This window comes from Protopterus annectens, chromosome 1.part1 (genome assembly GCF_019279795.1).
Source record: "Protopterus annectens isolate FY-2018-M chromosome 1.part1, PAN1.0, whole genome shotgun sequence".
Classification (NCBI taxonomy): domain Eukaryota; kingdom Metazoa; phylum Chordata; order Ceratodontiformes; family Protopteridae; genus Protopterus; species Protopterus annectens.
Window position 1 is genome coordinate 18,946,652 of NC_056726.1, and position 23,601 is coordinate 18,970,252.

Consider the following 23,601-nt stretch of genomic DNA (forward strand, 5'->3'; position numbering starts at 1 on the left):
CGACTAAAACCCCCAAACTGTGGGGGGGTTAAACATCAAAAGATGCTGATCATTATCACGAAGATGTCTGATATTATCACAGCATTCCACCGTAAACTTCTTTTATGGAAGTTCCAACTAGAACAGGACAATCTTGCCCACTTTCCTGTTCGTCAGAATATCTCGGCCTCCTTATCCAGTGCTTTTCCTTGTGCTCAGTTGGCTACTAAAGTGAGCCATTTAATTGATGAGCTTGATCTGCACTTTTCTGATTTCAGAGCACAGCACTGTGGCTTTGACATCTTTGCCAGTCCTTTCACAGCCGACATCATACATGCCCCATCACCTTCAGATGGAGGTGATAGAGCTTCAAACCAATAGCAGCCTGAGAGCAAAGTTCCAGGATTTCACGATAGAGGACTTTTACAGTCTCCTGCCCCCTAACTTGATGCCACAGCTAAGACTTCATGCTGCCCATGTTATGTCCATGTTTGGGAGCACCTATCTGTGCAAACAGACGTTTTCAATAATGAATCTAAACAAGAACATGCAAAAATTGCACATCACCAATGAAAACCTTCACGCTGTTTTGTGGGTTGCCACAGCACAAGACATAAAACCAGACATTGACTCACTGACCGGGGGAAAACGTTCTCAAACATCTGGCCAGAAAACAAGTAGGTGAGCAATTTCGAAACTTAAATTTCAATGGATTAAAAAAAATTTTAACTTTTTTGCTTATAGTACACTTACAGTTTGTTTTGTGCTTGTTATTTACAGAACATGATTAATGCACCTTGCTAAGGCACACAGTGATGGTGCTGATGGAATTCAATGATCTGTGCACTGATTAATGCACCTGGATAGCATGAGAAATGGTCTCACAGGATGAAGAAGGATCTTTACTTCTACTAGTCTTAGTAGATATATCTTTATAAAAAATTTAGCCCGCGACTTAGCCTATGTGGTTTTTTTTCGGCCCCTTATGTGATTGAATTTGAGACCCCTGTTCTAAGCTTTTTGGTTTAAGCACTTGGCCTTCAGGCCAGTTATTTTACATTAAGAAGGTCTGTGGTCTGCACTCTTGTTTGAGGAGAGGTTAGATTCTGCCCTTCTGAGCTGGGAATTTCTGATTAAAGGATTATTGTGCCTGCTTAATTGAATTGTTTCTTTCTGAAACCGGTGCACCTTATTTGCTGTAACATAGACTAGATTCAGGCATGCTGAATCTAGCTTTGTTTGTTTAACTTGAGCACTAATCCAGGCCATCTTTTTTTGAGAAGGTTCCCCTGCACTTCAGCGGCAAGACTGTGCAGTTAGAACTTGTCTGATTGAAGACTGATGGGACAGGGCTCAGTTTTCAGCTTTTTTTACTGGTTAATTGGGTCATTTTTTAAATCAGTTTACTCGTTTTCTATTGTTATATAAAAACAATTGCACTTTATTCATCTGCTTTTACTGTACTTGTGTTTCCTCCTACTTTATTGCATTTCTTCTCCTGCATTTATTACTGCTTGTTACTAGCCTGATTAAATTGTAATGGTTATTCTAATACTTTGGTTGAAGCATTTGGGCTTCAGACCAGTTGTTTTACATTAAGAAGGTTTGTGGTCTGCACTGTTGTGGCAGAACAGGTAGCTTACAGCCTTCTAAGTTGGGAGTTGCTGATTGAAGGCTTAGTGTCTGTTATTCTAAAAGTGTATTAGTTCTGGTTTAAGCACTTGGGCTTTTTTACATTAAGAAAGTGTGGTCTGGACTCTTGTGGGAGGAGAGGGTAGATTCTGCCCTTCTAAGCTGGGAGTTTCTGGTTAAAGGCTTATTGTACCTGCTTATTTGAACTGTTTCTTCTGAAATTGGTACACCTTGTTTGCTGTAGCATAGACTAAATTCAAACCTGCTGAATCTAGCTTTGTTTGTATAACTTGAGCACTAATCCAGACCATCTTTTTTTGAAGTAGGTTCCCCTGCGCCCTAGTGGCAGGTGTGTGCAGTTAGAACTTGTCTGATAGAAGACTGCTCGAACGGGGCTCAGTTTTTAGCTTTTTATTGGTTAATTTGCTTAAATCAGTTTCCCCACTTGTTACTGTTATATTAAAAAAAATACACTTTATGCATCGCAGCTTAGCTAGGGTTAAACTATTCCCAGTGCCATAAAGTCTGCTTGTCAATTTTTTCCTTAGAACTAGCCAGTTTTTTAGTTTTAGCACTCAAATCTGTTTCTTTGCGCTCAGGACTTGTTCAGAACTCGTAAGCACTAAATAAGCTCCAAATTACTACAGCACTCAACTTTCCTCACTTGTCTAAAGGAAAACAGTTTTTAGTACTCAATAAATAAGAACCTATCCAGGCATGCCTAAGGGTCATCTCCCGATGTTTTCTCCTATCTACCTGATGCATCTGGGCATCTTGGGGCAATGCAGCAATTGCCTCATGTACACAGATAACCCTCTCCTCATACCACCCAACACTACAACCTGTGAGAGATGCACTTATATAGCCAAACTGGAAGTAAAGCTGTCTTCACCCAAGACTGGACTAGACAGTCAAGAGGAGAAGGAAAACACTTGCACCACACCACACATCACATAGTCCGTCAAAACCTACACCACCAAAACACACACACAGCAACACAAAACACACACATACATTCGTGGAAGCTCCCAATAAAAATCTGCTCAAGCAACAGAGACCTCCAAAGCAGAAACGCAAGCAACCTCCACCCCCCCCCAACACAACCCCAATGACACAGCCCATAAACTCCAGTGTGCCACTCAACCACAGTCAATAAGGCACAACAACATAGTCATGCACACTGATGTTCCATTCACCAGGCTAAACAAGGAGAAAGTCAGCTGCCTGTCGGGCGCCAGGATCCGCCACATAACGCACACACTCAGGTCACTCCACAAGTACAAATATGACTCTGTCATTGTCCATGTTGGTGTGAATGACCTGAGATGTACCTCCATGGACTACATGAAAAGAGACATGGAGGAGCTCTCCAGTCTTGTAGCCCAGGCAGGTATGACCCAAGCCCTGAGTAGCATCCTGCCATCACCCAGAATGATACCACAGTACAAGGACAAAATGATTGACTTCAACAATTGGCTATGCTTCTGGTGTCATTCTAAGGGGATCCAGTATATGTCTGCCTGGGATGACATGACTGACAGATCGAGATGCTTTGCCAGAGATGGCCTGCACCTGTCGCCCTTGGGATTCCGGATATTGGCTAAGGCTCGTGACCCCTATAGTGCCTTTTTTAGGCAAGTTTCAAATGACAAATTCACCACTGTAACAGGTACAAGCAAGCAAAATCTGAGGGTAATGCTACTCGATATTAGAAGTCTAAACCTCAAAATGCATTCACTTGAGGCACTCCTTAAAATTGAGAACACTGACATCTGTGCAGTGACAGAGACCTGGTTCAAGGCTCCAGAGAGCACCCTCCTGCATTACCAGGCTACAATTCATACCACACCTTTCGAACACCTAACCTGGACCAAAACACTAAAGGAGGAGGCATGCCCATATTCATTAAGGATATCCACACCTCCAGGCTAGGTGCTCAGCATAATGCAGCCGAGATTATCCAAGTGCAACTAACTCTGGGCGAGTCTGCAATCCAAATTGTAACTTGCTACAGATCCCCCACCATGCCCCAGGATTCCCACTCCTCATTCCTTGATACACTGGAAAATATTAGGGTACAACCCAACACCCTAATAATGGGCAATTTCAACTACCCCACCATTAACTAGGAAAACTACTCATATACCAACTCTTTTGCTCAACTTTTTCTGGAATTCATAAATTCCAACACCTTGGATCAACTTATCCACACCCCCACCAGGGATTTACTGCTGTTTTAAACATTTTTTTAGTGTCTCATTGCTATTTTACTGCTGTATTAAACATTCTCTAGTGGTTCCTGCCAAATGAAGGATAGCTAGTAGCTGTAGCATAGTCCAGATACAGGTTTGCTGCATCTGGGTCTGTTTGTAGTAGCTTTTTGTTCTGCGCACATTTTACAGGCCATCTTGAATTGGAAAGGGCCTATCTGCCCTCTAGTGAAAGGGCTGTGCTTATTGGAACTTGTCTGGTGAAGGGTAGCTGGTCTAGGGCTTAAAGTAAGCATCCTCACTGGTCCTGTTGAACCTTTTATTTTCCAAGTTATTAGCTTCTGGTATTTAAGCTCTGCACTTCAGCAGATTTCTGCTTGTTTGCATGTCGCGCAACACTGAGCACTGCGCTCAGTTGTGCACGAGAGCCTGACAGATTGATTCAACAGAGTTTTCCTTAGATACAACTGTATCATATTAGTGTAGCCCTCATCCTTAATACTTTCCCGGTCAAAGAAATACTGCTCATCAGCTGAAACTTATTAAACTACCAACAAATAATCCCAGGCAGAAAAATCCATCACCTGAGCTCCTCCTTTACTGATCCTGAAAAGCCCCCCTTAGTAATAAAAGTCTTCAACCTAGCATTAACGACAGCAGGACCACCCTTGGATCTCATGCAACCTTACTGCCTTGGGTCTCTTGAGGCAACTTAGTACTGGCTTCACGTACACGAACAACTCTCTGCTAATAACTCATTCTAATACAGAGTGTGAGAGATGTATCTACACCAAGAATCTTGAATCTATGCTCTCTTGCACTCGAAAAAGTAACACAGAAGAGGTTGTCAACCCACACACCACTACACATGCACATAGTACCACTACTCATACGTATAGTATGTAGCCAACACAAAAATCAACATACACGGAGGTTCTCTCAAAAAAACAACAGATACCCCAGAGACCTCCAATACAGAAGACTGCTACAACTAACAGATTCCACAGCACCTGTGAGACACAGTAACATCAGTGTCTCCCTACCTAGCCAGTAAGGCATACCACTCAAAAACTAAATTATCTAGTCATTGGAGACTCAATGTCTCACTCACCAGGCTGGATAAGGAGAAAGTCACAGTCAGCTGCCTGGCCAGTGCCAGGATTCATCAAATCACGCATTCACTCAGGTCTGTCAGCAATAAGTACCACTATGACTCTGTCATAGTTCATGCTAGAGTTAAAAACCTAAAATTTATCTCACTGGACTATATGAAGAGAGACATGATTGAGCTCTCTGAGTATGTGTCCCAGGCAGGTATGCCGCTAGCAATGAGAGGCATACTGCACTCACCTAGGGCGATGCCACAGTATAAACAAAAAAATAATTGATTTCAATAATTGGCTTAGTTTTTGGTTTCACTCAAAGGGGACTGAGTTCCTGACAACCCGGGAAGCCATGGTCAACAAACCTCGCTGCTTTGCCAGAGACAGTTTGCACCTGTCACCTCTAGGCTTTCGGCTGCTGGCTAGTGCCTTTTTTAGGCAAGGTCTCAAAAACAAACTTACCGATGTGAAATCTGTCAATCGTAACAAAATAAGGGTCATGCTGCTAAACACTAGGAGCTTAAACCAAAAACTGCACACCACGGAAGCTCTTCTATCACTGGAAGATAAAGATGTCTAGGCAGTTACAGAAACCTGGTTCAAGGCCTCAGAGAGTACACTGGCCTTGCAAGGCTACAATGCTTTCCACACCTTCAGACCGAAAAATGAACATGTGAGAACCCCACTCAAATCATAGCCAGTTATAGATCCCCCTCCATGGGTCATGACGCACACAAAGCCTACTTGGCCAAACTGGAGACAATCCAAATATTACCGAACATTCCAGTTGTATGGGACTTCAATTATCCCACCATCAACTAACTGGGAAAATCTAAGTTATCCTTAACTCTCTAGCAAACGTTCCTTGACTTTGTTAACTCCAATGCCCTGGAACAAATTGTTCATAAACCAACAAGAGGAACAAACATTCTAGATCTGGTCCTTACTAACATGTCAAGCAGATGCACTACAGACTCTGTCAGACCATCATTAGTTAAAACTGACCACAAATCAGTTATCTTCGAGCTGATACTAACACCAGAGCTCACAATGGGTGAAGTCAGACTAAAAAACTTCACCAAGGCAAAGTATACCATCCTAGGTGAAGATATAAATGCATTTTGAGCCCCATCTTGCAAGCTGGAAGTGGTAACTACACAAAGCTTACACTACAGCCCTGTACAGTCACTTGCATAGCTGTACCAGAAAGAATCAAAGCCAGAGTCCAAAGTAAAACAATTTGCCATGGTGGACATCCAGCATCAACAAACTTTACAATAAAAGCAAAAAGTTGCTGTCCAAGAAAACAAAGGTAAGACCCCAACAATGGAAAAGCACCCTCCTCAGCCTCAACAGGCAAATAAGACAACTTGTCAAATCCTCTGAGGGCTTCTTTGAGAAAAACTTAGCAAGCACAGCCAAGGATAACATAAGGCCCTTTACAGCTACATATGTGGCCTAAAAGGTATAGGTAGGGGCCAAGCATGTGCAGAACTAGTGACCAATGGTATCACAAACACTGACCCCACAGAGATAGCAAGCCTGCTAGCGGATAGGTTTGGTGAAAATTTCACTCCCTTATCCCGTCCAAATCTATCACAAACCTTCCCCCAAACTATTACCCATCCCACATATCTGAACAGGTCATCAAAGTCTTGTCCAAAAAACCCAGCCTCTACGGGACCAGATGGCATCTCAAGCAGTTTTCTAAACAAGCTAAACATGAATATCACCATTAAGTACCATTTTCAATCTTAGTCTAACCACAGGCTTTGCTCCTGCAGATTGGAAAACAACAGCAGCTACTCCACTCCACAAAGGTGGCCTAGCAACAGACCCGGAGAAGTACAGACCCATAAGCCTGACCAGCCTAGTCTGTAAGGCCATGGAATGTATCATTAATGACCTCATAAAAAAGACACAGATGACCTCCAAACCATGGATCCTACCTAATTTGGCTTCATCAATGGCAGATCCTGCCTGTTAAATCTGGTGGACTTTTTTGAGAATGTGACCAGGGCCACTAAAGAGGGCAAATCTGTGCATACAGCACACCTCTACTTGGCAAAGGCTTTTGACACAATCCCACACTCGGGCATTACCAATAAACTTGGCAAACTGAATGTAAATCCCTTTGTTGTAAGATGGGTTGCCGACTGGCTCACAAACCAGACACACACTATCAAAGTGAGTGACTCTACATCAACCAGCAGACCTGTTTCCAGCAGGGTGACACAGGGGTCAGTGCTGGGCCTCATACTGTTTGGTGTATTCTTCTCAGAAGTTCAGGTCAAAAGTAAGGCGTTGTGGCTGACCAAGTTTGCAGATGACTACAAACTGGGTGCAATTATAGAATCCCCAAGTGATGTCAGTATACTCCAGGAGGGTCTTGTGCAAACCAACGACTGGTGTCTTAGTTATTGTCTCAAACTGAATGCAAAGAAATGCATTGTTACTCCCTTCAGCACAATGCCCCTTCACACTATCAAATCAACAATACCCTAAGTACCCACGAAATTGTAAGGGGCCTGGGATCACAAGTTGACTGCGACCTTAACTTCAACCACCATGTGTCTACTGTAGTAAGGTGTTCTACGTAGCACAATTGATTAGTAAAGGCATCGCCTTGAGAGCAGAAGAGGTTATAACCCTTCTATACTAGACACTAATCCAGCCCATAATTGAGTATAACGCTCCATTCAGCATGCACCGTACAAAGCACCTGTAACACCTGGAGAGACCTCAGGTTTCTAACTAAAAAGATCAAGGGACTCCAGCACTTGCCGTACACAGTTTACCTTTACAAGGTCACAAAAAATATGCGACCAGGCATATATCCAACTCACATGGTCTGAAACTGCAATTTTGAAAGTTTCAAAGAGCGAAAGTGCTGAGCATCGAATTCAACATTCTGGGAATGTTGAATGTTTTCGAAACACCCGACATTTCCGGATGTCTCCAAACACCGTCATGCAGGGGGCAAACCCCCCTGCACCCCCCCCCACACTCTGCTACTTTAATATACTAACTCTGAGATCGCACTACAGTGAAGGAAAGGGTACATGTCCCAATCCCAAATATAGTGCGATCTGCACCCAGAATGCCGAATTCAAATGAGCGAATATCAGTGTGCATTCACTCACTTGAATTCTCAACAATGGAATTTGACATTCCCAAATCTTGTCATTGTACTTTCGCACTTCGGTGCGTCGTACAACAGACTCCCGACTAAATGAAGGTAAACCGCCGTACACAGGCCAAGTAAAGCCCCTCTCACTATACGCTGTATTGTATAGACGTCTTAGGGGAGACTTATGCCTGGCTTACACAGCAATCTCAGACCATAAACTTATGAAATTGCCACATATCTGTAAATGAAATGGGACTAGGGCTACCCATTTCAGGGACCTAAATATGGCCTGTGACTTAAATAGGACATGCTAGAGGGACATATGTATCTCTCAGCAAGTGCTGCGTCTTTGGAATAGGCTACCTATTCAGGTGAAACAGAGCACCTCTATGACATTGCTCAAGAGGAACCTGGACAAATAGATGGGGCACTGTAACTTTTTACTAGGAATAGCACCCACAACCCTCCTGGACATAGGCAGCCATTACTAAATGAAATCTTGGGTATTAACTACCACTTCCATGGTATTATATTGGGATGAAACGGCTAGGCTTGAAACAACCTCCGGGTCGATAGCCTGGTAATCTCCTATGACCTATGAACCGGTTAGCCTCATTCCAAAGCAATACTTTGAGAGAAAACCACACCTTATTACGGACTTGTTATTGAATATTCTGAAAAGACATTTCTTAAGGTAAGGCTAAAAAATATTAGGCGGTCTTAAAAGATTTTTACTGCTTTTGTGATTCTACAAATTTCCTTAAATTACATGACAGCTCTTTTGACATGAAAATTATGAGGGTATTTTCTGTTGAGACAATTTTGCTGTTTTGGCATTAAGTAGTATTTATATTGTAAGATAACATTTTTCACTTAACTTTCATAAGAGAAAACTAGTTTCCTTTCATGATTCTCACCTTGATTTTTCTAGTATTCCTCCCACTTACCCATAATTTATACCTTGCTGCCTGCACCTTTTATGTTCATAGGTTCATACTAGGCTATCTGCCCTAGGGCATTTATAAGCCTAGCTAGAGTGTGTTTGGCTTTCGCCACCCATTTTAAATTAATTTTGCTATGCCCTTTTTCGAGGTTACTATACTGTGCCTCTGTCTAACAGTGACACAGAAGTGATACCCGGGGTATAGGTTCAAATGTTGCCCCTTTTTCCTCATTTTAGATTCACTGCAAGTAGTTGGGTGCCATCTTTGTTTCCTTAAGCACTTAATTAGCACACTGTTAATTTTTTTCACTCAACTTCTTATTAGACTTTTCCCATCTCAGAATTGTTCGCACCACATCATCTCCTACTTGGTTTATTATATTACTGTTGAATATTACTAAACTTAGTGATTCCTGTTACACCTTGTTAAATAAACTACTCTCAAATTGTCTGAATCTGTGCCTTATTTCAAGTCATGTATGTCATGTGTCTTTTTTCTGTATGAACAACAAGGTGAAGTTCTCGTTCAGTATTCCTATTTGATCTACAGATTCCAACCAGCCTGTTAAATTACTAGGTTTGTTTTTGCCTCCACTCCCACCCCTCATCATGAACCTAAGGAAGCCTTGTTTCTCCCAGTTTTCAGTCCTGTCTATCATTCTCTTTTCCGTAGTTTAAAGTTCTATGTCAGATCCATTTCCTCGGCTGCACAGGCCTGCAAGCTACATGTGATTGTCTTGCTTTTATTAACAGTTAGAAAAAATCCACCTAGTGGCTTTTAGTTGGTTAAAATGCTAAATCTAGCCTTATTCTAAGAATGATTTGCTCTCTCTTGCCAGTTAGAATCAGAGTACCATGCCTGTCAGTCAAACCCAAATAAGTAAGCCAGCTTGCTCATACACTGCAAATATATGTGCTGTTTTTACTAAAGAAGCCAAACATTTGGGACCCACACAGCAGTTTTTTTTGTTCCCAAAATAACATTATTCATTAGTCTTCACAGTTTCTCATAAGCACGGAGAAGGGTGACGCACAGTTATATAGGAAAAGGTTACATTATGATGTTCAAATATACTTCTGATGTACTAAAATCATGTACTTTTTATTTGTATGGTTGATTTTATATTTACTGACACTTTTTTAAGCTAGGTAAGGGGAAAAGAATAAATTATATTTTCTCAGATTTTGCTAACAGAGTTGGGTACATCTTGCCCAAACAATGGTCAAAAACACAAGAAACAAGCTTTCTTTACATATATTTTATTTGCATACTGTTGTTGTTGTACATAGTCCACCTGCTTTATCAGGTAAACTGCCTGAATCAAATTCTGTAATATGCTCTCATACACTTTAGAAAATAAACTTCTGTAGATTCAGGTCCATAAGTAACAGACATACCCTCTCAACCTGGAAACATTAAAAATCTGGACAAGGCCCATGAAAAATAGGTACAAATCTGTATGCTGATTAACATCTAATTTGCATACATAATTACGTAGCCCCACCCACTTCAATGGGATTGTGGGATACCAACTTTCAAATGCAAACTGAAGAACAGACCACCGAAATATGGCAGCACACCAGAGTCCCCTGCAGCCATTCCAATGTCCCATTACCTGGCGATTTCTCCCCATTTACCATAAACACTAATGTGTGCATACTGCTTTACTTTTACAATGATTATTTGGATGTTATTTTTACATTTTCCAGCACAACAATGTACAAAACACAAACAGACATCTGCTAAACAAAGCAATACTGTCTCACAATAAAAATAGACTTGGCAGTAAAACTTCTCTGCCCTTGAAACTCACAACATTCATTGAAATAGCATTGAAACCTACACACCACATCCAAAGAAAATGCATCTGGTCAGTGGTGGATAAAGATGACCTTTGGGCTGGTTTCAAATCATTAGCCCCTTGCACACAAACAAGAAACATACATGTGTTCTTTGCTTTGATACACCTTCCTGACTTTATTAAGTTATATTCCTTGTATAATACAACACACTTGTTAGACAGAGCGCATTTTAAATTTATTGTTTGAACATTTTTCCAGTAGGCTGTACTGTACTGTATGCAATGAAACAAAAGGCATGAACCAATAATGACAAAACTGCCCAATTCCGAACATTTCCATCATAAAAGTCTACTTCCACACCCACACTATAAATAGAATGACAGCAGTGTAAGCCATAGGCATCTTGCACAGCTTCTCACATTTATTTTCCACTTCAGGTTTCTTTTTTTTTGGGAGGGGGCAAAAGGTCAAAAACAGGGACACATTTTAAACATTGCTTGTATAAATTTAGAAAGTTGCTAGAATAAAATGTGTTACCACCATGCATGTCACTGGCAAGTCTTGAACCCAGTGCCCTATGCACTACAGTCAGAGCAACATACCATTATGCCAAATCAGCACTCCCCTAAAAAATGGCTATCATGTAGTGAATTCAGACTGATAGCCATTAAGTTTCAGTCTTCCTTCTTTTCAGGAAACTGCTGATGTGGCATAGTGGTATGTTGCTCTACTGCATAGGGTCCTGGGTTCAAGACTTGCCAGTGACATGCATGGTGGTAACACATTTTATTCTAGCAACTTTACCAAATTATACAAGCAATGTTTAAAATGTGCCCCTGTTATTTGACCTTTTTCCCCTCCCCCCCAAAAAAACTGAAGTTGAAAATAAGTGCGAGAAGCTGTGCAAGATGCCTATGGCTTACACTACTGTCATTCTATTTAAAGTGTGGGTGTGGAAGTAGATTTTTATGATGGAAATGTTCTGAATTGGGCAGTTTTGTCATTATTGGTTCATGCATTTTGTTTCATTGCCTACAGTACAGCCTACTGGAAAAATGTTCAAACAATAAATTTAAAATGTGCTCTGTCTACAAAGTGTGCTGTATTATACAAGGAATATAACAGAATAAAGTCAGGAAGGTGTATCAAAGAAAATAACACATGTATGTTTCTTGTTTTGTCTGCAAGGGGCCAATGATTTGAAACCAGCCCAAAGGTAATTTTTATCCACCACTGGCCAGATGCATTTTCTTTGGATGTGGTGTGTGGGTTTCAATATTATTTCAATGAATGCGAGTTTCAAGGGCAGAGAAGTTTTAATGCCAAGTCTATTTTCATTGTGAGACAGTATTGCTTTGTTTAGCAGATGTCTGACAGTGTTTTGTGCATTGTTGTGCTGCAAAATGTAAAAATAAAATCCAAATAATCATTGTAGAAGTATAGTAGTATGCACACATTAGTGTTTATGGTAAATGGGGAGAAATCTCCAAGTAATGGGACATCGGAATGGCTGCAGGGGACTCTGGTGCAGTGCCATATTTTGGTGGGCTATTCTTCAGTTTGCGTTTGAAAGTTGGTATCCCACAATTCCACTTGAAGTGGGTGGGGGTTATATAATTATGTATGCAAATTATATGTTAATCAACGTACAGATCTGTACCTATTTTTCACAGGCCTTGTCCAGATTTTTGATGTTTCCAGGTTGAGAGGTATTCATGGGGGGCATTTTCTCACACACACACACACACACACACACACACACACACACACACACACCTCTTCCCTTGATAAGTGCACTTACTCCTTGCTTGATTCCTCGAGTGCTGCTCCCTGCCTGAGCTGCTTCCCCAACATTCAACCCACAGAAATCCAAATGCTGATGCTCATAATAACTACAACAATGCAGCTAGAAATCCAAATGCTCATAATAAATATGACGATGCAGCTGCTGCTTCCCCAACGATAATTCTGGCCCTTAATCCACAACGAGCATTTAAATAAACTGCTTCCCCAACAAAATTGTTTCCTGCTCGCATATCCAAAAGAGCAAGTAATCCAAATGAGCTGGAAATGATGACGTGAGCTGCAGAAGCTCAATTCCAACTGGATGACAGCCCTGACAGAGCTGACATCATCACGCACGTGATGATGTCAGCTCCGACAGCGCAATATTTGAAAAAGTAAGAAAACCAACAGAAAAAAAAAAATCGGAAATGAAGGGGTACCATTTGGGAATCGTGGCACCCCTTCATTTGGACCCCAAAATTTGGTAAAAATGGAGTAATTCAGTATGGTTGAGAGGTATGGTGACATAGAAGTTTAGTTCCATTTTTGCAAAAGGTTTGATGTAAACAGTATCACATGTCACTCACTGATGTCACAGAAGCCAAACTCTGCATCAACTTCACTGTAAATTTAGAATCTCAAACAGTTTTAGAAATAGGTTAATCTCAGATTTGAAGGAATACTTTGAAAGAAAAACACACAATAGTTGAAGCTATTTTAGAAACAGGTTAGCATTGCAATTGAAGCAATACTTCGAGAGACAAATACATATTATTCTTGATTTGGTAATGAATATTTTAAAGAGGCACTTCTTAAGGTAAGGATAAAATACATCAGGCAGTCTTAAGGGATTTTACTTCTACTGTACTTCTACAAATCTCCCTAAATGATATCGTAGCTTCTTCTTACAAAAACATTATCGGGATATTTTGTCCACCATTATTTCTACATCAGGTATAGAATATTAAGCCACATTTGTTCTGCTTAGCATTAAGAAGCAGTTATATGCAAGATGATAGAAATGTTCAATTTACTTTCATAACAGAAACTGGTTTCCTTTTCTGACTCTCGCCTTTTTCTTCCTGTATTCTTCACACTTAACCATAATTTGTACCTTACTACCTACTCTTTTTGTGACGTTCTTTGTTTACATTTTAGATTTACTGCATATATGTGCCACCCTTGTTTTTCTAAGCGCTTACACAGCATACTGCAAAAAGTCTTACTTTTTCCTGTTTCATAAATGTTTGCATCAGATCACCTCCTACTTGCTTTATTACATGACTGATGTATGTTATTAAACCTTGTTTCATGTCAGACCTTGTACAACTACCTTCAGATTCTCTAGTTATGCGCTTCACTCCAAGTTCTGTATGTCTTCTAGTTTCTTCACTTTGAAAACCAAGGTGAAGTGCTCATTTAGTACTTCTGTTTGACCTACAGATTCCAACCAGCCTGTTAAAGTGACTATGTCTATTTTTGCCTTTTCCCTGTCTGTAATGGACCTACCTAAGCAAGCCCCATGATTCTTTCTCATTTTCATTCTTTGACAATTGAAGTCAGATTCACTTCCTTGACTGTTCAGGTGTAAGTTATCCACACCCACCTCACACCCCCTTCCAGACACACATACAAACACTTGTAAAATTGCTTAGCTATGCTATGCAGAGAATGTGTTTTAATTTCATTTTCTGTGGGAAAATTGATTTTGTGCTGAGCTTGCTGACTGTACTGGCTAATCAGCACGCACACTTTTAAATGTTATGTTAGTTATGGGAAGAAATGGCCACACTAGGACAGTTTTTGATCCTCACAGTTAGACGTTGCACGTTCAATTCTCAGTTAGAGCGTCTTCTGTGTGTCGACATGCATGAATGGGTGTTCCTTCGTTGAAGGTTGTGCATTAGGCCCGGCAAGCCAGCACGTAAAAATCTACTGCCAATCATTAGTGGACCGGAGTTCCGCTGTGGCGACCCCTAACTGGGAAAAGTTGAAAGAAGTATGTATATAGTCTGAATCACTTTAGAAGTTAATATTACAGGACGTTTTGTTCCTATGTGCATTTTCTAAAGTCTAGGAAGTACTAAAGTTGGCTGGCATTAATGACTGTAGCATTCAGTGATTTAAAAAAATCAGAAGCTTTACATTGGAACAGTGGAAAAATATGAGAAGTATAAGGAACATCCTTCATAGTTCTACTGAGGTTACCAAAAGTGCAATCAGTCTGTCCTTTGTACACCTGGACATGTCTCTATTTGTATGTTTATTTTACAATGGGGGTACTGATTAGTGGTCAAAAGCATACAAGCTGATTGGACACCCGGTGACCACATATTTTGTACAATTTGCATTTTCTTATTCTATAATGTATTTTGCATATCCTACTTTTGTCAAAACACTTAATTAACAAAACTGGCCTTGACCCCTTGTCTGGATAAGGGCATGTTTGCCTACAGGGACCGGAAAACTTATGCAGCATGATGGGAACTTTAATACAGAAGGTAAGGCAATACTTAGCATGAAATTATAGACAGAATGGTACACACAGAGAACAGACTAATCTAAGAACATGACCTGAAACTGCACAACTCAGCTAGTGTTCATTAGTGGAAACAATTCAAATACGAAAAATCTGGTAGCAACCTCCTAGAATTGTAGATACGTAAAACAGCAGATGCACTTTGTGGAAAAAAAAAGTTTTAACTTTTGCTTTCCCATTTGCTTGCATTACATGCTCAGTTTGATGTCTTCTTGTTCTTTCTGTTTATCTGAATAGCAGCAAGTCTTTGAAATGCTGCTCAACTAATAACCATTTTTAAATAAAAAAAAAATCATAAGACAATACCATTAACTTTCTTACCGCATCAGCAGGTGTGGTTTCTTCACTAAGAAAAGTAATCTTAAAATCTGTACATAGGAGTTTCCCAAAAACACCCTGTTGAGATATATCATCTTGTATGTATTTCAGCACAGAGTTTGCTTCACACAGCAAGTTTTCACCTATGAAAGAAAACGCATGAGGTAAATACAACTATTCAGCCAACATGACCGATTCAATCTTAACTGCACACTGCATAAACCACTGCAGTTGCTGGGCACTGCAGCTGCACTTTCTCTATTTTTGCACAAAGCCATTTGCCTTAAAAAGGATTCTAGACAGCACTGTATTAAAATACAAAGTACTGCTGAAGACCTCAAACAAAATTTCATTAAACTCAATCTCAAATTAAATTTAATCAAACCTTAAATACAGTTTTCAAAAAAAAAAATAGATTCATAGCTACTATATTTAAATAGCAACTTCTAAATGATAAAAAGAAAGCATGCTATGTACTAGGCAATGTATTAGTAGCATTTGATCGACACCAGTATTATAGAGTTCTGAACGATCGGAGACAAGTGAGCGAAACAAAATTTTGCCAACAGTAGAGTCGTCTTTTTTCTTCACTGTTGTGCTACCTAGGAGTAAGTATATTTAAGTCAGATGCATAGCTGGTTCAACCAGGACCCTGGACCAGTACTACGAACCTGCAACCCACGAAAAAGCACTTTACTGTATTATGTGTGTGATATAAATAGGACCTGCTGGAGAGACAGGTATGTACCCCAGAGACTATCCCTTCTCTGGAACATCTATGTGAAGCAGAGTTCCTCCCTAATCCAATTCAAGTGTACCTTGGACAACTGGATAGTTGGTTTGGCACCTATGTTTCTAATGGACATAGGCAGCCTGCAAATGGTTCATCTCCTAGGCCCCTGCTTGTAAATGTTTCACCTCCTAAGCCCCTGCTTACACTTATCAAGTGCACCAGAATTTGTCAGAGACTTGAGATGCATGGCTAGGCTCAAAAAGGCCCTTTAGTAAAACACATATGAACATGTAAGGGATCGACTTATTACAGTTGGATATACAACCCCCCTCCCAACACTCTTCCACTCTAGAGGAAAAAAACAGACATTCTTTCTACTGGCACACTGACCAGGGGATCACTGCATCACACTCGTACACTCACACATACACCCTCCTTCCCTGCCCCAGACTTTCAGGTCACACTTCTGTGCCCTTTCGCCAATCCTCCTTTATTTTATTACAAAATAATGACTTATTCTTCTTAAACTATAGCAAACTGTTTACTAAAAATGTAGTAAACAGTTGCTATAGTTTATACCCCACCTGCATGGAGCACTTCAGTACTCCTGTTTTAGTTTATAAAAACAAACTATTTCTTCTTTTTAAACTGTAACAAACAGTTGTTACAGTTTGCAACCTGCCTGCACAAATTCCTACAACTTTTAAACTGTAGTTGCTGCAGTTCAGATCACACATGAAGCGCTACAGAATTCAGGTTTGACTGCAAATGCAATACTGGTTTCAAAAGCTGGTATTGTATTAAAGAGTAATTGGATTTGGCTGACCATGCCCGGGGTCAGTTGTCACTCTCACCCTAGCTACACTACTGATTTAAGTTTTGGGGTGTGAAGGGGTATGGGAGGGCTTGCCACTGCAAAAAAAAAAAAAAAAAAAAAAAAAAAAAAACTTATCTCTGAGGTTCAGCGAAAGTTGTTCTGTTCATTATTTGATAATTCAGCACTCAATAATAGTGCTGTCAAGCAACTGGCATGTATCCTGTAGCACAATGCTGCTGTAATTTACTGTATTTGACTGTAAAGTCTTGTCTCTAAAGTCTACCTTGAATAAACACAATGCAAATCACCAGCTGCAACGGTGACAAATGTTCATTGTGTACAACAGTAACTAGAAAAAAAAAAAAAACTGCCACAAAATGTACTCTGATCTGAAGTTAGTGAAAGTTAAGGGTCAGATGGTGTTTCTGTCAAGAGAGAAATACAGCTAACATGGAATAGCACAATTTAAGAGTCACTGAACAGTCGAAAATAAGATGAACTCATAGTAGTGCACTTTTAATGTAGCTCATCAACTAAAAGTGTTTTGGTGAACACAGCCAACCTTACACACAGACCAGCTACACAGCTACCTAAGGCACTATGCAGCTGGGGTTGCTTTTCCCACTATACTTATTTTCCATGGCGTTTCTTTACTTTAAGAAAATAAATACATGTTATGCAGCACCCTAGGGCAAGGATAAAGCATCCTCAAAAATTTCCACTTTTTGTCATAAAATCCTGACTTCTGTAGTGAAAACAGGGTGGCCTCTTTAAATTACCGTCTTACTTACAGATTTACTTAGCATCAGCCACTGTGTTATTTGCTTGCAGCTGCAGCATCAGTAGAGTTAATTTTAGCAGCAAGAAGCGAGACACATGAGGTCCTCTATCAATGTTACACACCAACAGAGTAAACGGAAGCTCCAGGACTTGCACTTGATTTACCTTTCTTCCTTATGACACTGACTGAAAGCAGAAACAAGAGAGTAAGTATACTTGCAGACCACTAGTCTTGAAGTGTCTGCTAATCTCTTTACTCAAAAAACAGGGAAAAGTCCACAATAATTGGGAAGGGGTTTAGGCCCATTTTTAGATATTACATTAATTCACTTAGAAAGTTAAACGCTCACTGGGTTTTGCGTCAACATGCATTATTTGAACAATAAGAAGCATGAAGCTCACACTTCTAGCATTACTGATTGAGTGAAATCCAGAAAAATGCATATTTACTGGGAACTTAGAATATGAGTTCCAAGAAATATGACTAACTGCTGATCTTTGCTTGTGGTACAGTGCTTGCAGTATTAATCTGATTTGTGTGAAGTAACTTGGAATATTTTAATGTGTAGCTGTTATTTGTGTAGAAGCTGAACTACAACATATGGTAATACTTTTTTCATCATAAGCAGACATCTGAAATGCACACAGAAGTGGCTATAACTGCCTGGTGGGGTGCCTGTTGCAAGTGACTAATCACTTGTTATTTGCTCAGTTCAAATACACTCTACTCTGGCTTTGCAAAACTAGTGTGCATTTGTGTTAAAGTAAGATGGAATACTTTATTATTATTATTTGTTCTTTTTTTCTACACAGACATCTGTGGGATTAGAAAAGTGGCTGTAACTAATGGGTACAGAGGCCATCTATGAATACAAGTGATTTACCTATTCTGTTGTTCGATCACTGTTAAGTATAGTTCTCAGCTTTCTCTGATTTTGTAACTAATATTTGGTCTGTTCCTCGTATTATTAGTGATCTTCTCACAAATCACTGAGGATTGCAGTCACTATCACTGAGACTCCGAAAGGCTTAGCATACTAGAGAAAGCTTAGCTTGGCAGTTTTCCCAATCACTTTAAAACTTTACGATTCACAGACTTGTGGTGGCCTCAGCATGGAGGAAGGTCTTGTAAGCAGAGATGCATGGTAATGGGGCAGTCTGAGTAAAATTTTACTGTAAGAGAAAAACGTAACCAGTGTGTGTGTGTGTGTGTGTGTGTGTGTGTGTGTGTGTGTGTGTGTGTGTGTGTATATATAGATATATATATATATATATATATATATATCGGTCCACTTTGTAAATTCGAAATACTGAAACCTTGAATGTCAGTATTTCGAACTTACAAAGTCGCAGACTCATTTCTGAAACTGGCAGAAGCGCGAAATTCAAAATACCGAAACATGGATATTTTGAATTTCTGCTTCCATTGGTATGGTATGTGGATGTTTAGGTTTAATTTTGGTAAGTTTGTGTGTGTAAGTATGTTGGTTAGGGATTTAGTGTGTGTAAGTGTGTGTTGTGACTGTAAGATGTGTGTGTGCGAGTTTCGTTTGTGTTTCTATTTGTGTGATCTCAGAGTTAGAATATATAAGTGGGGGGTGGGGTGCATGGGGGCTTGCCCCCCTGCTTATATGTAGTTTAGATGAGTTTGTTTGATTGTGGGGGGGAGTTGTGTGTACATTTGTGTGTGTGCTGTATGTGTAGCGTAATTACGGGATTTTGAATTTCGTAGTTGTGTGTTTTCTAATTTGTGAGTTGTGGTTGAGTTTTCGGCTTTGTGGTTTCGAAATACTGAATTTTATATATATATATATATATATATATATAAAGATTGGTCACTCTAATTCTTGTGGTAATACTTGCTGTTGGGGGTACGAATGAAGTGGTATGAATGTGTGTGTGTGTGTCTGCCTGGATGGATGGTCACACTACAGGGTTATGTAAGGAATCTGGATTGTGTGCATATGAAAATATCACTTTTTTTTTTAATCTATGGACACAAACAATATTGTTGGGCACATACATAATTCTTCTGGGCAGCAGTAAAAAAATGAACAATTAGCAAGTTATTAAATTTCATAAATAAGGCATAAAATGCATCCCTAAACAGCCAGCGACTCCGTTTCTGGGGGCATAGTGGATTCCACACCTCAGGCTGTACAAGTAGATTTTGACATAGGCTTAGTATTGGTCTCTACCCTGAACCCCATCTAGTCTAAAATGGGTCATCCTCAGACGTGTGCACAGAAAGTCTCTGTAGCTTGTGCAGGGGTCTGGGGACAAAGACATCATTTCTTTATTTTAACTCCTAAACCTCAGATGTGTGCAAAGGTCACTATATCTTGGGGTGGACTGAGGATAGTATGGTCATTATTTCTTTAATTTTCCTCACAAACTTCAGAGGTGTGCACACGGTCAATTTAGTTTGTGCAGGAGCAGTGTAATGTCAAGGAGTAACAAGTCGGAAATATTACTGTGATTATTACTTTTTTTTTTTTAATTTTCCTCACCATCAGAAGCATATACAGGTGGCTATTTTTTGGGGGAGGGTAAGGTGCTATGCTGTTTATACATGTTTGACACCAACAGCTTGAAATATGTTATGTTCCACTCATTGTTTTTCCAGTTTTGTCCTAGTCTGACTTTAGAGGAGTATGCAGACAGCACCATTATTTACAAATACTGGCTGCTTTTTTGGGATGATGCCGTGAAGAGGTATGTTATATACATTTTTTAATTTAATAAAGATGTTTCTTGTTTATCAATTATGACAGACAATCATACATTTATATAAATGAAAATAAATACTGACATTTTTAGTTGCAAGCATTATATATCACTTATAATATATTCAGTCGATGTCAGTCAAATTCTGCCTTCTTTAAAATCACATTCCTCCTCCAAAACATTTTTCTGCATGTATTGTTCCCCTAATTCCAATTTTTTCTATGTAATCTGCTCCTACCCTTTTCTAAGCATCCCATTTCCAGTCTTATTATCTCTGTTACTATATTCACTCGTACAGTTGGTTTATACTTGGATTTCCATTTTCCAGTAATTACTTTTTTGGCAGCCATCATAATTAGATTCAGCAAGGCCTTACTGTGTGTGTCTATGCAATTCTGATTCTGTATCACAGCTCAAAAAAAAAACATTTCCTTAGTCATACCAATGTACTCACCCAGTACTTCTGATAACAGAGTAGGCTGCAAGGAATTTTTAAAATATGCCAACACATTACACTCCTAAAAAAATACCCCTTTCTTCCCCATCACACCTCCAACATTTGCAATCAACCAGAGGAAAAATTCTTTGGAGTCTACTTGGAGTATAAAAATATATACGCAAAGACCTTCAAGCAAGATCCTAAATCTTCTACATTTTGTTGCATCTCTGGGAGTCATATGTATATCCCCCACTGTTTCTTCGTGAATTCCTTATTCAATCTCACTTTCCAATCCTTTCTAACCTCCTCTGATTGACTCTTATAGTTATCATGCAATTATTTCATATGATCCACTAATTATCCCTTTTTAACTGCAGCTTCTGTTCTGAATTCTACTAAAACCTCTACCAGTGCTTGTCTTTTGCTTAGGATATCCCTATTTGCTTCTCTTTGCCTATACTCTAATATCAATCCTTGACATGAAAGGCAATGTCTAGCCTGCATTTCAAATACCTTTTTGGCCTCTTCCCTTTCTATTACCTTTCCCTGCCTAAGTATTTGCTCCCAGTAACTTGGTTCCTTTGCCAGTTTTCTCCAATAATTCCAGCTCCCACTTACTGTTTGTGGCCCTAATTACAGTCATCCCTATTAACAGAATCTCCTCTCTCCATCCCTGTGCTGACTTAGTTCTTTAGAATACTTTCTGCTACTTTATGAATATAGTATTCTGTATGGTTACAGTTATTCTCCTTAAGGATCTGCATCCAAAATCCCAGTATCTCATTGTTTCTTGAGTTCCCTATTTCATCATCTCTTTCTACTTTGAATTATGGCTTTCTGCTTATGTTATGTATATGAGTCTTAACTGTGTAGCTCTGAAATACTCAATCAAATCAGGTAATCCCAAACAATCTTCTATTAGAAGGATCAGCTTATCTAACTTGACTCTTGCTCCCTTTCCCCAAATAAAATCAGTCAACACTTATTAACTACTATTGACAACTTCTCCTCTGGTTGATAAAATATGCCTGACGTGTGTATAAAACTAAAGGACTGAAAACATTTTCATTGCTTCTATCTTATCTATAGCCGTAAAACAGAGCTTCCAAATACTCATTTTTTTGTTATCTTTTGTTTGGTATCTTCCCACATATCCTTAGCTGCCACAACATAATCCTTTCAATCCATACTCCCAATTCATTTTATCATGTCCCCATAAATGTGGATATTGCTGAACCAATTCACATGTGGGTACATAGTTTACAGAGATTGTCTTTGTTTTGGCTTCATTCATTTTGTATCCCGAAAAAGACTTGAAACGGTCTCAAAATATTCCACAACACTGGCTGGTTTTATCAGGTATAAAATAATATCATCTGCAAACAAAGCCAACTTTTCTTGACTACCATACCAATTATTATCCTTGTATTTCTGAGTCCCTTATTTTCTTTGCCAATGGTTCTAAATATAACACAAATAAAGGGGAAAGAGGACACATCTATCTGGTACCTGTACACAAACAGAACTTATGAGAGAGGAACCCACCCACTTTAATTTTTGTGTTTGAGCCCTCATACATCCGCCTAATCAATCTTATAATTTTATCAGGGAATGTAAATGCTTCCAATGGCTTACTCATAAAACCCCAGATTACTCTGTCAATTACTTCCTCTGCATCAAGACTCACCAACAACAGTGGTATCTTCTCATATTCCGCTTCCCTCTGTATCATCAATGTTCTATTAATATTGTCAAACGTTTGCCTCTCCTCCACAAAACCACAATGATCCATTATCTATCAATTTTTGCATCACCTTTGTCATTCTTTTAGCCATTATAGACAAACACTTTATAATCATGGTTTAGAAATGAAATGGGTCTATATAAGGCTGGCCGTGATGGGTCTTTACTATCTTTACATATTACAGCTACCACTGCTTTCTTCCAGGATGTTGGTGCTTCTTCTATTAAACTACTGTTAAACAAAACCTTCCAGATCTATATCAGTTTCTTCCCTCCAAGCTTCCAAAGTTCTACAGGAATACCAACTATTCCTGGGGACTTTCCTGTAGACTGTTTATACATCACCATCTCCTCCTATCATAACTGTTAGTAATTGAGCCTCATCTGCTTCTAATCTTGGTATATTTAATTCTTCCACATGCATTTCCATTTGGACTTTTTCTTGATTTCCATTTTTCTCTGCTTTATACAGATTTTCATAAAATTTCCAAAACATTTCTAGTACCTCTGCAAGATCTCTGGTTATCTTCCTTGTTCCTAGGCTCCCTTAAGCTTGGTGAAAACCCTTTCTAATTTCTATTATTGAGGCGTTGTTCTAGGAAGTTTTTGTGCTTTGGAGTTATCAAAAACCAGTAGCTTAACAGCTGTATTTTTAGATTAATGTATATCGTTGAGGTAATGCATTATTTTCTGTTCAGCACACTGCACTTTTCTTCTTGTTCTGTGAGAATCCCCCTATTCTGGAATACTTTAACCCTTGTTAGTTTTTCTAAACAATTCTTGTTGTTTCCCATCTCTCTCTCTCTCTCATTTCCATATTATTTTTAAACTCCACTTTAATTTTATCCTACTCCCTTATCTGTTTTCAGCAGAATTTCTATCTTCCATAATAACTCCTGAATAATTTCCACTACCCATTT

General features: G+C 39.4%; 1 protein-coding gene across 1 annotated transcript in view; it reads right to left on the minus strand.

Moving 5' to 3' along the window:
• MTMR12 (myotubularin related protein 12) overlaps positions 1 to 23,601 on the minus strand; it is a 1,177,010-nt gene that overhangs the window by 654,274 nt on the left and 499,135 nt on the right. The window contains exon 3 of the mRNA XM_044073440.1: positions 15,446 to 15,585. Within this exon, the coding sequence (XP_043929375.1) occupies positions 15,446 to 15,585 (140 nt within the window). The remainder of the gene's footprint in view (positions 1 to 15,445; positions 15,586 to 23,601) is intronic.